The sequence below is a fragment of the Dreissena polymorpha genome, chromosome 7, assembly GCF_020536995.1.
Source record: "Dreissena polymorpha isolate Duluth1 chromosome 7, UMN_Dpol_1.0, whole genome shotgun sequence".
Classification (NCBI taxonomy): Eukaryota; Metazoa; Mollusca; class Bivalvia; order Myida; family Dreissenidae; genus Dreissena; species Dreissena polymorpha.
In genome coordinates this window covers 42,769,461-42,785,165 of record NC_068361.1, presented here as the reverse complement: position 1 = coordinate 42,785,165, position 15,705 = coordinate 42,769,461, and the positions used below count along the sequence as shown (strand labels likewise).

Sequence of the window (15,705 nt, the reverse complement as noted above, 5' to 3'; positions counted from 1 at the left end):
GGCCGGCTTATTGTGAAATACTGGTGGTGGAAGCCGTTTTCATTAATAAAACAACTTTATTTGTTCAGATAACCGATAATTATCATTATTTTTTGGGCCTACTCGAGGACTGGGATGAAAAATAGCAACATATTGGAAATTCCAATTTTCCTAGATGCCCGAATGACAAAAACCTGTTGTCGGATCAAAAAAATCGATTTTGCATTCCGCAAATGTCTCTGGACTTCGCCGTGATCGATACAAAATTCAAAGCGTTTGGATTGAGAAATTAACAAAATGGTATTTATTATTTTGAAAAGCAGCAATCAGTCTTCGAAATTAGCACACGCCTTGCCCGTGGCCAGTAAAATTACTGCCGGGCACATACAAAAATTCACGTTTGTGGCCCGCCGGGCATGTAAATTATTGAAGCCGATTGACAGTTTATAAAAAAAATCGTAAGCGGTTCTTGATATTTGCAGATCTATTTTTCAATTTTGCGAACAAACACCTTGCCGTAAGTTGTAAAACAATGAAATTCGATTGGTTTAACAACACGCACCTGCTTGCACACGTCATCGTTGTTTGTTTTTTGACCGATGCAGTTCGGTCACATTCGGTTCTTATCGACGGTTTCTCTAGACATTAATCGAGAAGATGCTTTTTGAATCGATCATTTCAATCAAGTAATACGCTTCCGTTTTTGTCAATGTAAACAAAAAATTAATGTCATTGTCGACATAGAGGCTATGCAGTATCTTAGGTATGTTGATGGGGCTAAACCCGATAAAGCACTTCCAAAATAGAAAATTGACAATGATTTGAGAAAAAGGAAGCCAAAGAAAGGATACGAGGACACCAGAGAACGCTCTTTTCAAGAGCACTGGTGTAACGATCGACCGTCTTAATTTTAGTGACTGATTAGATGTAATTGTATTCACTACGATTGAAACAAATGTTCTGCTTTACTATGTGTAGCATGTAAGTGTTAAATGTTTTGATTTGTTATAATTTTGGTTAAAAAGTTTGGGCATGTAAAAAATATGTTGGGCATGTAAAAATTCTTAAGTTACTGGCCCGACTGGCATGTAACTTTTCAAAGCTTATTTCGAAGACTGAGCAATAATCAGCATGTATTGATCTTAGTACCATCAGAATATACTTTGTTTACCGTGCAAATTTACACTGGAGAGCGCCGAATAATGTTTTGATATTGCCGGAGAATAAATGTGCGTATTTTCAAGATAACAAATTTTCACGATGTGGAATTTCATTCTGGGGGTGGTTGAACCTGTTACCTCCGCCTAAAAACCCCTAAAACTAATGAAGAGAAGCTTGAAGTACAGCAATTTTGAAAAGGACGAGAGATATTTCAGTAGATAGTATAGTTTTCTTTTTATAAATGCACAATACATTGTGGATAGTCCGGAAAGTTAATTGAAATGTAGGTAAAATAACATAGATATTGTCGGACCACTTAAAATCTTGGAGGACCAGTAATTTCTGAAAGCTGGTGGTCCTTTGGGTCAGTAGGTAAAAAAGTAAGTGTCAAGCCCTGATTGCTGTGTGTTCAACGCTAACAAAAACAAGTATGAACTATTTTTCGAAAACCCATGCGCTCGAGTTAGCAAATCGACCAATCATAAAAAAAATTAAGTTAACATCGCTCAGTGATCTATTTTTAGAAAGGTATAGTGACAAATTGTAAACAGAATAAACTTGCGTCATAAATTAAACATTTTAATTCAAGATTAAAATTTGCCAATTGGCATTTTATTTACAGTTGGCTTTCGGTCAACTACTTACTTTTAAAATGGTTGTTCAATGAAAGGTTTGGTTGCCCGACCATTGGTTTTTATTATCATACAGTTTTTGCCTTGTTAGGCTGAAAGAAGGGTTTATGTCTGGGAGGGTTTTTTTTCCGGATACCCAGTAACTTGTAAGGATGGGCAATTGAAATTGTGATTTTATATAATTATATTCCTAACAGGTTGTGCACAGTATTCATTCTTGTAACTTCACAAACAGTCTGCACGCTAACTATAAGCCCGACAGCCCAGGACTGGTTAAATGTTAATCGGGCTACTAGAAATTAATAATTTATATAGTCGGGCTATTGGATTCTGTTTCCAATAAAGCATCATAATTCGAGCTAATCCAGGTAAACTGGAGTAGCGATGAAGAACTGGTACAAGTAAGGTGGTCAGACTCCGATTCTGGGGACCCAGTGAATTGTTCTATGACCACATTACAAGACATTACAGGATCTGCTGACTGTGCTGTGACAGATAGCGAACAAGTACAGCGCGATGAGGAATATTTAGACATTTGGGATAGTGATGAAAGCTTAATGTTTTTGTCTTCTACAGATTCTGAACATGACATCGAACAGGTTTTAGCTAAGCCGAAAAAGAAAACAGAAAACAAGTACATTCAAAGTAAGTACAGTACAACTTTGAGGGAAATTTTGCCAGGCTTTTTTGAAATTTTAGCATGTGCGTTTGTTTAATAGTGAATTTTGTCAATTTTTTACCAGTTTGGAGCTGTTTCTCAGTAACTATTGCATAGAAGGGGAAAATGTATGCTCACTTTGCGTTGTTTTTTCCCATTGTCAGTGTTGAATTCGACATCTAAGGCTTCCGAAATAGTAATGGGTCAGAAATTGGCATCGCTTAAGTAGTTGTTTTAACTTTTGATTTTGATGATTTTTGTTGCCCTAGTCCCTTAAAATTCAATAATTAATACTATCCCAATAAAAAAAACTAATAAAAATATGTTTCAGATTTAGACAAAAATGTGCCATAAACCCACACATTACAACGTTATTGCTAAAACTAATTTAAGGAACTTAAAAAAAATTCTTAGCCTTTCTGTTTACATTCTAAAACACCAGTCTTAATGCTAGAAAATAACCATTTGTTATGCCTTGGTTTTAATATTTGTTTTCAGGTGAGGTAAAGTCAGAAGGAAGAATGAAATTAAAAGCATTGAAGTTTCTTAGTATTAAGACAGCGCTTACCACACCCTGCTATTGTGGAAACGGTGTATTATGCAGTTGAATATTAATTCTGTCCGTGATATTCGTGAAAAATTCTGGCATAATCCAAAATTGACTAGGATAACACTGCTGAAAGCATCATATGAAAAATCTGAAAAAGTCGGAAAATACAGGTACTTTTCAGTACAGTCTAAAAAACAAGAAATACAATTATGTACAAAGCATTTTTGGCTGCATTGAGAGTTAACAAGAATACATTAACTACAGTTGCTGATATGTGCATGAATAACAAGGAAGCTCCAACTGGGAAATCCCCACGTAACTGGGACAAGAGCACTCTACTTTTGATTGCTTGGCTGGAGGATTACTTCAGATTTCATGGCGAAAGAATGCCTCACCGAAACGAGATTGTGATGCCATATGGAACAGTGAAAAGTCATATTTATGAACAATACAAAATGGATGTGGAAAATCCAGTGAGCAAAAGCCAGTTCTACAAGAAATGGATTGACAGCTTCCAGTTGTTAAAACGAAAAAGGTAAAATAATGTGTTTTTTGTGGGTTACAAACAATTTTATGCTGATATGACGTTTTTAAACTACAAAGTCATGTACCTGCGTTAGTTGTAATACATGTAATTTGGCATCGTCAAATTAGAATCTATAGCTATATGTGTTTTTATAACAGCTGTCACATAATGAATCTTGTGTTGAGTATATCCTTTGAATGTCTGCAGCATTTGTTACAAGGTGTAACACCAATATACATGTAACCTTTTTTTGTCAGTTACTAGATATAATAATATACAGTTGAATCAGATTCTCTCGAGGTCAACGACAAAGGTCAAATATATGGGGGACATAGTGTTTTACAAACACATCTGGTTAAAATTTAAAAATGAAAAATATGCTACACAATCAAAAACTTAACTATATTACATTAAATATGTTTTAGAATGAGGCACACATGTACAATAGGCGAAAACGCATACATAGAAAGGATATTGCTTCAAAAAATTAACTAGAAAAAGTAGAATTTAAGATTTTCTCTAAAAACTTTCTGGAATGCCAGCCCTGGTGAAAACACCATTTCATTGCCTCTGTATCTTGAAAGAGCCTGGCCTTTCTTAATTCTTTCTCAGCTGTTAACCCTTACAATGCGGGAACCGAATTTTTAAGGCCTTTGCAAACAGTTTGGATCCAGATGAGACGCCACAGAACGTGGCGTCTCATCAGGATCCAAACTGTTTGCTATTCTGATAGTATTCTTTGAAAAAAATCGAAGAAAATGCGAATTTTAGAAATTCAGCAGACGACATTTTAGCAGACGACAAATTTCCCAGCATGCAAAGGGTTAAACTGTTACAGTGTAAAACGACAATTTTCATGGACTTTTCTAAGACTTAAAACCTTCATTGTGATGTATCAGAAAGGATACTCCAAAAGGCATTGGTAATTTATTTTCAGGAATTTATTTTTGAAATGGGTTGTAAACAACAACAAAAATGAATCAGTTATCTGGAGCTGTGTAACATAAGCAGTGATCGATGTATGTTTCAGACCAACAGCTTCAGCAAATGTACAACTTGTGTGACATTAGAAAGGCTAATGAGCAAAACCACCTCTTTCGAGATGCGTGCTTTCTACAAGAAAAAGAAAGAAGAGCATAATATTCGTCAAATGTAATTTATGTATTTTCATTTCTTTTATTTTTCATTTAATTTTGTAACCAAATCTTTAATGAATTACTCCCTTACAAACATGGTAAGAAGCATTTCTAAAGTTCAGAATGCAAATCAGACTGTGTATTATTAGGGGAAAGATTAATGACCAGAAAAATTTACTGGGTGCTGCTAGATTGAAAATTATAAAAAGGTTCACGGTGAAAATTTTGGACTAACATTGACAATTTCTTGCAGGGTGCAGCATCCTCCAATTTTGCTCTATATCTTTCCCTAAGGCTTATTTTATATAACCACTGGTAATTAGTAAAATTTATTCAGTTAATCAAGCTCATTGACTTTTATCTTAAATTGAAAGGACCTTTAAGCCCCATTAATCCTACATATGTATTGATATCCCAAATTCACCTTTACTTATTGAACATAAATATGTAGTTTTATAAATGTTTTTAAACATTCAAAGTGAAATAGGTAGAAAGGTGCTATATCCTGCATATTTTTGTTTCCTGCATACTGCCCATTAATGATGGTAAACAAAGAAATGATATACATCTTTCAAATTTAATTTAATTTTGCCTATTAAATGTTTGATGTCAAAAGAAACAGATGCACTTAAAACTATTAACTATTTGCAACTTCAAAGCTCTTATTTAATGATATCCAGGTTAGAAAGGAAGTACTATTACAACAAAAAAGACCAGGCACAACGCAATCCAAGCCAGCACATGTCCATAATTATCGATGGTATGGATCAAGGTTGGTATTTAAAGTGTCCATACACTTTAATTTTGACAGGAGCAGTTTGAAAATCCTAACTAGTCATAAAACATATTCCCAAGTTCCAGTGTTCTGCCTTTGACGGGGCCTTGTTACAATGGCAAAAACAATTATTTGTCCTGACCCGATTTCTAAAAATAGGTCACCATAATAAGGATTTCTAAACATTACAATGAATGAATTTTTTGTTGAATGTGTAAACTGTAACAGAACAAAATCTTTCATTTTGTATTATGCCATTATAAAAAATAATTCCCATTATTTTGAAGAAAAAGCCTTTAACTATAGGCTATATAGAGTTTTAAATGTGCATTTCTTTCTCCATGCATATATACATGTTAACCTTTTCCATAATTATATATATATATATATATATGTCATAGAGGATATTTGTTGGATTCCGTGTAAGATTGCATTATATTTCATGAGTGGTCACCGAAACAATATTTTCACAAGTGAAAATAACGAGTTTCTGTTACAACCCATGAAATATATATTACGATCTTACACTTTGAAATATATAGTATTATGATTTGTCATTAGTAAATCATGTTGTTGTTCTCTTGTTTTTTTTTACGCTCTTTCACTGAAAAGCATGAAATACTGTAATTAATTTAATTTCCTGTCCAGACTTTTTTACTACATCCACAGTTGCACACAGGATACAATGGTACCAAAAAGGAAAGCTTTACATAATATGTGATTTAATTTTTTATATAACAAACATACAAACAGTTGTTTTTTAAATTTTTATTGCATAAATCTATTCTCTATTTTTTACAGCAAAGACCAATTTGCCACATTTTGCTGGGAGGAACCCAAAGGTAGGATAAAGGAGGTTTTGTGCCTTCGGTGGTAATCTTTTTTGGCTCACACCTGTGTGTCGTACTCTGTGTGTCTTAAGCTTTCAATTTTCTTTACAGAATGTTACCCATAAAAAGGGCATATAAACAGTTTGTATGGTATATTTTTTTCTGAAATAAATGTTTATCCTATTACCAAACGAAAACCAATAGTATAACAAGTGATCGTATGAATATGAGCTGTGAACTATAAATATTTTTAGACTATGGTTTCCAATCTTTATTTTTGGAACAATATATATTTCAATGTGATGTCATAGCAAATGATTATGTTTGAAGTAAACAAATACTATAAGCAAAATTGGGACACCAGCGTTATTTTTTAGAATTAAGTATTTTTACTCTTTTTGAACGATAAACACCACAAAATAATGGGATAAATAGAATATCATGTGAGTGTTGGAAAGAGATCAAGTTTATCATGCTCGGCTCAAAAATTTTGTAGCACTCTGAAAGTCTAGCACTACATGTTTCTCATCCTATAAACTTGATCTCTATCCGACAGTTACATAATATTCTATATATACATTAAAAAGCATTTATTTAATGAGTTCCTAAAATACATATCTTGCCATTCAACCATTGATGCAAAATTTATTAATTTATATTTAAAGTTGTCTCTAGGACACTTGCGGCGCTTAAAAAAACAAAAAATAGTGAATAGTTGTTACTTAGTATTATATTGTGGTGGTACGCTAGCAAATTTTGTTAAGTTCAGGTCAAGAATTATGAGTTTGATTGAAACTAAAGGCTTTTTATTTGGCAGGTGATAACAATTAATCAAATATGCTTGTTAAGTTTTAGGAGACGAAATACACAAACAAGATTCAGTATTTTGTTTGTTTTTGATTTCCAAATTTAAATGATGTATTGTGCAAGATTTTGTAACTGTTATGTGAAAAATTACAGAATCTGCATGCAGTGGATCTTCTGCATACTCATGTCACTGGAGTGCTAAGTCACGGGCATGGAGGGTTTCATGCCTATGTGGACATTAATGAATATCCTCATGATCCCAACTTGACAATCAACATCATACTTAAAGAGCTACTACGTCAAGCCAAGGCAAATGTGAGTAATGTTTGTGCACATGTTATCTTACATAATTATACTTGGAAGACAAAAATTGTAAGCAGGCCATTCAAGCACCTACATTTCTGAAAATAACCAAAGCCCTTGACACTAATGAAATACCACATGATGGCTTTTTTGGTAAAGATGGTGATAGTACAGTCAGTATTTTCAGGGGTCTCAATCTCTGGTTTTTGGGGTTTAAATAAGGCCATATTTCCCCAGCAAAAAGTATACAGTTCCCCCATTTCAGATAAAAATGCAAGACAATTGAATGCCCTAGACCCAGAATTGTCAAGTTCAAGTTCAAAATGTTTCAAACTAAATAAAATTGATAGATAAGTGTTAACTGTTAATAGATTGTAGTAAAAAGGACAAATTAAGTGATTAAAACAAATATTGTAATGTTTCTTATGTTTTGGTTGAAATTCTCCTATGGAAAATGATGCCTGATTTCGCCCGCCTCGGTGTTCCCCCAAACCAGAGTGAGACCCCTGGTTTTATGAATTTGTATAGAGGATTATAAATTCTTGCTTAGGTTGGTTAATAGGATAGATAACATCAGAATACGAGTCATACAAAAAGCATTAGTATGATAACACATTTTCGCCAGACTAGCTATATTTGTGTATGATCATGTGATATAAACACTGACCATCTTACTTTTATTGTTTTCCCTATGTTGTAGTTTTACTTGTTGTTTACTCTAGAGAACAACACTATTGTGCAATAATTTTGTGGATGTTTTTATTCCAGAACAACTTCCTGCCTCCAAATTTGTTTATCCAAGCAGACAACTGTTGGAGGGAAAATAAGAACCGTTATGTATTTGCATTTCTGGAATTGTTAGTGGCAGAACAGGTTTTCCATGAGGTGAGTGTTGATTTCAAAGATCACAGTGTCTGTTTTACGACAGTCTTTCTTAAGGATGAGTATTCAAATAATTTCATTTTCATTAACTTGATTATTTGAATATTCATGTGCACTACTTACAATTATTCAACCTCTGTAGCATGATTTAGTAGAAATGCTTATTATGCCCCCCTTCGAAGAAAACGTATTCACACAATGGCTGCTACTACAACTTATAGCCCATATAGGGGGCATGCATGTTTTACAAACAGCCCTTGTTTACCAGGTAATCGATAACGTCGCGGAAACACGTCTATTCAGGGAATCGATAGGGATCGTAAAAGCATGTATCTATCAGGGAAAGGATAGTTACTATAACTAATTAACTTTAGACATGTTATTGTTGCCAACTACTGTGTATCATATATATCACTAAAAACATGATAGTTTTGAATCCTGCAATGTTTGTTTTCAAAATTATGGAATTGCATCTTTTTGGCTTTTATTTCAGGTAACATTTTTGTAGCCTTAACATATAAATTATTTATATTTGATTATTAAATGAATAGTTTTTCTTAGTATTATTCCATCTTGTAGTTTATGCATTTTTTTCAAATAAAATTATGATAAAACTTGGGAAAGGCATTATCTTGTTCAGCCATTGTCGACTTTATTGACTGAAGGTATTTGATTTGTCGGATTTGATAATCATATATTATATTTCAGGTTCATATGTCCTTCCTTATTGTTGGCCACACGCATGAAGACATTGATGCAAAATTTAGTGAGGTGTCCAGGCTGTTAAATACTAAAGATGCTGAATATTTTGATGACTTTTTAAACGTTTTGAAAAATGCAGAGCGTATCACACAATTATTTGATGTTAAGTCATGGATTGAGGGTGATTTGAACAAAGCTGACCACATCACCCAACCTTTGCACTTTAAATTTGTTTCTGTGGACGGTGGTGTAAAAGTGTTTTATAAAGGGGTTCAATCTCAGCCGTGGTCAGCCCTTAATGGGAACTTTTTGAATAAAGCCCCAAGTGGAAAGCCAGAAATATTGAAGCCAAATTTTAGTAAAATTGAAATAGATAAAAATGTTAAACAAATTAAAGCTCTGAAACTAATTTTCAAAAAGCAGGATAGTACACAAAAGTGGCTAGACTTTTACGAATCGCTCAATTCCAACATGGACAGTTTAGATTCTGGAGTACCGGTATTTCCTTTAACACTGCTACCAAGACAACCTATAAGGCAGTCCTTTCCACCAGGACAAGGAATGGTTCCTGAAGTTCGTGAACTGATTGAAAAGGAAAACAGACAGCCATTGGTGAGCTTTTTCTACAGTAAGGTCATATATTGTTAGCTAACCTGAGCTCACCGTACTCAGGGTATAAATTTCCCCCCCAACTGATTTGATAATCATCCATATTGCATTTCTAGCATATAGTATATACTCTGAGAATATACATGTTGAGTTTGTAAATCTTAATCAACCACTCGGCTAATCTTAATGAAACTTGGCAGGAATGTTCTTTGCATAACTCATATTACCATGGAAATGGATAGGTTTCCTTATATGTATATAGTAACATCTAGAGCTTAGAGCTCTAATATTTGGCATGAAACATCATATGATGAACCTAAACAGTAAACAAGAATGTTAAAATTATGCCTCTTGGGTCGGAATTTGCCCCATACCAGGGGCCAAATGTTTTTTCCTTAAATGTATATAGTGAAAAGTTAAAAAAACTTCTCTTAAATATTAAAACTAAAGCTTTGATATTTGACATTAAACATCGTCTGGAATACCTCTACCAATATTGTTCAAATTATGCCTTTAAGGGTAAAAATTGGCCCAACCCTGAAGGCAAATATGTTTTCCTATATGTATATTGTAAAAACTTCTTCCCTGAAACCACAATGCCAAGAGCTTGGATATTTGCTTTCAAACATGGGCTGATGGACCCTTACAATATGTAATTTGTAAAACAGTATGAGATACATGTATAATAATAAAATAGAATATTGAGGTGTAATTTGTATAATTCAAGGTACAGATAAAAAAGCGAAAAACTGGAGACGAAGCTTCTGACCTCAGGGTTGCCAAAAAGAAGAGTAAATATATATGATATTTATTATTATCATAAATCTTGAAAATATCATTAAAGTTATCTTTTTACATTCGTTATAGAGTTGAAATTCATTTGTTATGTATTTAGTTTGAATTTGACAGGATCAGGAAGAACAAACTTAAGTTTAAGTATGTTTTACAGTAAAAATGTGACAATAAAATAATTATGAACATTATTTCATAAAAAATTTGTTTCTACTTATCCTAATCAAACCCATCTGTAGAAAATTATTGTGTATTTTTAGTGTACATGTAATCCATATGAAAATATTCCATTGAAACATTTCAGATGATAACACTTCTGGTGGGAAAGGGTTTGGCAAAAGGAAGAGAAGATTTATATATGGTTTGTATATTGCTCTTTTTTTTCTTTGAACATATAATGGTTTTTATAAGAAATAAGTAATAATAGTATTAAAACTGATTAATATTAAAGGGGCCTTTTCACAGATTTTGGCATGTTTTGTAGTTTGTCTTTAAGTGCTTTATATTGATAAATGTAAACACTGGATCTAAAAAGCTCAAGTAAAAAATCAAGAATAAAATTTAAAAAAAAGGAAAAAAAGTAGCCCCCATCAGGGCTCGAACCAGTAACCCCCAGAGTCCTGGAGTAAATGGGATATGGGAATCACGACCGTCCATCTGTCCCAAGGAGCATAAGTTTGTCATTTATAAAGCGAAATTCCTTAAACTTGGTACAAAAGATCCTCATCATTAGACTGTGTATGCTTAAATACCAGTTCCCTACCTCCAAGGTCAATGTCACTATTATAGGTCAAATGTCTATATATAGTACAATGCTGCATCCTGTTTGTGTCCAGAGCATAACTTAGTCATGTATTGAGTGAATTTTATTAAACTTGGCACAAATATTTTCAATCGTGTGTCGCTCTTTCTGTTGCCTAAATCTAGTGGAAGACAAGGTAAAGGTTAACTTTCATCCATTTTTTTAAAAACGGAATTCCCATGCCTTGAAGGAACACAACTTGAATGATATTTTCTCGCAAAATAAACTCGATACTGCAACTAGTGTTCTACAGATATTAAAGCATTAATTAAGCCTTTATATGTTTTGTTAACATTTCTTGTATTCTCACGTTTTCAGCTTTTCAAGGTTTAAAAATGCATTTTGTTTGAAGTATTGTTGAGTAGCCTATTAGGCATTTAAAATAAAAATAAATTATTCTACAGCTTGATTTTCAGTACGTTACAGGACGGCATATAGTGATTGCACTGTCCGTCCGTTCATATGTCTGTCCGTCACACTTGCGTTAAAGTGATATTATGGGCATCTAACAGTTAATAGGTGTCTATCGCAACCGTTGTTTATTTTTGGTGTTTTCACTTCATATATACTTAGATTTGTTAATGCAGCATCAACATGCTAAAACAATATCCCTGAAAGAGAAAAATAATGCATTTGAATTAAATTGAATATAAACTGTACTTTCGTTTGACAACTGGTCATGCTTGTACGATGTGTACCTAAATTTAGTTTTAGTGCAGATTCGTTCATACGACACAAAGACACAATTTTGTTTTACGGATGGCTTACAGGACTGGGTGAGTCACGTAAGATATCGAATATAAAATATATTTTTAATAACAACTGGTAGCAAGATGAGTTGCAGATAATTGGTCAGTAACTTCATTTTAAGTAACTTGTTTGACCTGTTAATTCTTTTCAGCTCAATTCAACAGTGAAAAATGCCCATAATATCGCTTAAAGGTTTCGAAAAATGCTCATAACTTGTATGTCGCTTCAGATGTAACCTTTATAATTGGTATGCATTTGTATATGGACAAGGCCTTTCCATACGCACACAAATTTTGACCCCTTTGACCTTGACATTAAACTTAGGGTCCGCTTTTAGGTTCAAACTCTGCCTTTAGGTTTTGAAAAAGCGTTTTTTGGGGGCATATGTCTGATGGAGAAAGCTCTTGTTTTTGTTTGGCATTGATATGTGGTTTGTTTATTTAAGACACAACACTGTGCAGATCACGACTGGTCATGATTACAGATGAAGAAAGGAAGAAACATCTGTGGATAAAATTCTTGATGGACCTGTATACTTCATTTATGCAGTATATGCACATCTTGTTGCTCATTTTGTATGTGTTCTGCTGCCTTTTTGAAGGATATATTTTGTTTATTTTAAGGTTATTGCAAGAACTTCTGCGTCAATCTTTACTAGAACACATGGGTTTATTCCAACCCAGAGTTTCATTTTATGGTGAAATTGGATCAGTCAATTAAATTTGTTTTAGCAAATATACGTCTCTGGTGGGCAAAAATAAGACACTATTATTGAGGTGTAGTGTTTAACAATTTGTATCCAGTCAAATGTTCCTTATTTCGCCAGTTGTCTTTATAATCCCCCGAAAGTATTGAGTGAGATGTCCTTTATAAGCTATTGTAACTGTACATTTGTTCATGTGCATTTTTCTACCAATTTTCGATTTCGGTTTAGAAATGCTTTGTATGAACTTGTCTTCACATAAAAATGCTTTATTATGTCCCCCTTCGAAGAAGAGGGGTATATTGTTTTGCTCATGTCGGTCCGTATGTCCGTCTGTCCACCAGATGGTTTCCAGATGATAACTCAAGAACACTTAGGCCTAGGATCATGAAACTTCATAGGTACATTGATCATGACTCACAGATGACCCCTATTGATTTTGAGGTCACTAGGTCAAAGGTCAAGGTCACGGTGACCCGAAATAGTAAAATGGTTTCCGGATGATAACTCAAGAAGGCTTATGCCAAGGATCATGAAACTTCATAGGTACATTGATCATGACTCGCAGATGACCGCTATTGATTTTCAGGTCACTAGGTCAAAGGTCAAGGTCATGGTGACCCGAAATAGTAAAATGGTTTCCGGATGATTACTCAAGAACTCTTATGCCTAGGATCATGAAACTTCATAGGTACATTGATCACGACTCGCAGATGACACCTATTGATTTTCAGGTCACTAGGTCAAATGTCAAGGTCACGGTGACCCGAAACAGTAAAATGGTTTCCGAATGATAACTCAAGAACGCTTATGCATAGGATCATGAAACTTCATAGGTAAATTGATCATGAATCGCAGATGACCCTATTAATTTTCAGGTCACAAGGTCAAGGTCAGGTGACTTGAAACCGCAAAATGGTTTCCGGACGATAACTCAAGAATGCTTACACCTAGGATCATGAAAATTCATAGGTTCATTGATCATGACTGGCAGATAACCCCTAATAATTTTCAGGTCACTAGGTCAAGGTCACAGTGAGTCGAAACAGTAAAATGGTTTCCTGATGATAAATCAAGAATAATTAGGCCTAGGATCCTGAAACTTTATAGGTACATTGATCATGACTAGCAGATGACCCCTATCGATTTTCAGGTTACTAGGTCAAGGTCACAGTGACAAAAACTAATTCACACTTTGGCTGCCACTTCAACTGACAGCCCATATGGGGGGCATGCATGTTTTACAAACAGCCCTTGTTAAAATAGATTTTGTGAATTTGTGATTGCTAATGTTTAATTTTTATGTCTCCGAAGGAGGGCATATAGTGATCGGACTGTACGTCTTTCCGTCACACTTTGCGTTTAGGTTTCGCGTTTAGGTTTCAAAAAATGCTCATAAATTCTATGCCCCTTCACATAGCAACTTGATATTTGGTATGCATGTGTATCTCATTGAGCTGCACATTTTGAGTGGTGAAAGGTCAAGGTCATCCTTCAAGGTCAAAGGTAAAAAAAACATGTATCAACGCAGCGCAGTAGGGGGACAGTGTGTTTCTGACAAACACATCTCTTGTTTTATGTTCTATAATATGTTTGTATGTCAGGAGAAACAATAAAGTTTTGTTTTTACAATACATACTAAACTTGTGGCAGAATTGTTTAGTAATGAAAATACAAATTGCAGCAATTGCATCTGTTAAAGAACTTTGAATGGTTATAATTGATGTAAAGATTGTTTTATTGAAATATTTCATTTTTAAAATGACTTCACATGTTGAAAAACATGTTATGTATTTTTTATAAAAAAATTAATTAATTTTAGTTAGTCATAAAAAAATATTGAATCATTCACACTCTTTTATAAATGTTCTGACCTACTGACTGGTGGATTGCGAACATAATGGTATACCTTTGTGTGTGTTTGTATTTATTATTACATGTTTTATAATTAAAAAATAAATTAAGAATTATACATTTAAAAGTCGTTTACCTTCCATTTTTTTCAGTGTGATTTTTTCTGTGTGATTATGCATATCTGGAAGTGTGTACCGCTGGCTTAACATTTTCAAAGAATTTATCTCTCTGTTATTATGAACTTTAGGGAGTTTGTACCGCCGGCGTAACATTTTCAAAGAATTATCTGTCTGTGTGATTATGAACCTTAGGGAGTTTGTACCGCCAGCGTAACATTAAGAAATATCTGTCTGTGATTATGCATAGTTTGTACCGCCGGCGTAACATTTTGTCATTGTAGAGTTTGTACCGCCAGCGTAACATTTTCAAAGAAATATCTGTCTGTGATAATGCATAGTTTGTACCGCCGGCGTAACATTTTGTCATTGTAGAGTAACATTTTCAAATATCTGTCTGTGTGATTATGAACCTTAGGGAGTTTGTACCGCCGGCGTAACATTTTCAAAGAATTATCTGTCTGTGTGATTATGAACCTTAGGGAGTTTGTACCGCTGGCGTAACATTTTCAAAGAATTATCTGTCTGTGTGATTATGAACCTAAGGGAATTTGTACCGCCGGCGTAACATTTAGAATTATCTGTTTGTGTAATTATGAACCTTAGGGAGTTTGTAACGCCGGTGTAACATTAAGAAATATCTGACTGTGATAATGCATAGTTTGTACCGCCGGCGTAACATTTTGTCATTGTAGAGTAACATTTTCAAATATCTGTCTGTGTGATTATGAACCTTAGGGAGTTTGTACCGCCGGCGTAACATTTTCCAAGAATTATCTGTCTGTGTGATTATGAACCTAAGGGAATTTGTACCGCCGGCATAACATTTAGAATTATCTGTCTGTGTGATTATGAACCTTAGGGAGTTTGTACCGCCGGCGTAACATTAAGAAATGTCTGTCTGTGATTATGCATAGTTTGTACCGCCGGCGTAACATTTTGTCATTGTAGAGTTTGTACGGCCGGCGTAACATTTTCAAGAATTATTTTGTCATTGATTCTGAGAGTTTGTACCGCAGGTGTATTAAATTGTGATTATGATCCTCTGAGAGTTTGTACCGCCATTGTAACATTTTCAGTAAATTTTTCTGTTGAAGGATTATGAACCTGAGTTTGTACCACTAGCATAACATTTTTT

At 34.1% G+C, this 15,705-nt stretch overlaps 1 protein-coding gene across 1 annotated transcript in view; it reads left to right on the top strand.

The window, feature by feature from the left end:
* LOC127837988 (uncharacterized) overlaps positions 1 to 15,128 on the top strand; it is an 18,036-nt gene extending 2,908 nt beyond the window's left edge. Inside the window, exons 2-10 of the mRNA XM_052365454.1 lie at positions 4,537 to 4,658; positions 5,323 to 5,414; positions 6,219 to 6,259; positions 7,208 to 7,369; positions 8,126 to 8,242; positions 8,948 to 9,553; positions 10,278 to 10,341; positions 10,647 to 10,703; positions 12,340 to 15,128. Of these exons, the coding sequence (XP_052221414.1) occupies positions 4,585 to 4,658; positions 5,323 to 5,414; positions 6,219 to 6,259; positions 7,208 to 7,369; positions 8,126 to 8,242; positions 8,948 to 9,553; positions 10,278 to 10,341; positions 10,647 to 10,703; positions 12,340 to 12,614 (1,488 nt within the window). The 5' untranslated portion in view covers positions 4,537 to 4,584 and the 3' untranslated portion in view covers positions 12,615 to 15,128. The remainder of the gene's footprint in view (positions 1 to 4,536; positions 4,659 to 5,322; positions 5,415 to 6,218; positions 6,260 to 7,207; positions 7,370 to 8,125; positions 8,243 to 8,947; positions 9,554 to 10,277; positions 10,342 to 10,646; positions 10,704 to 12,339) is intronic.
* The last annotated feature ends 577 nt before the right edge of the window (positions 15,129 to 15,705 follow it).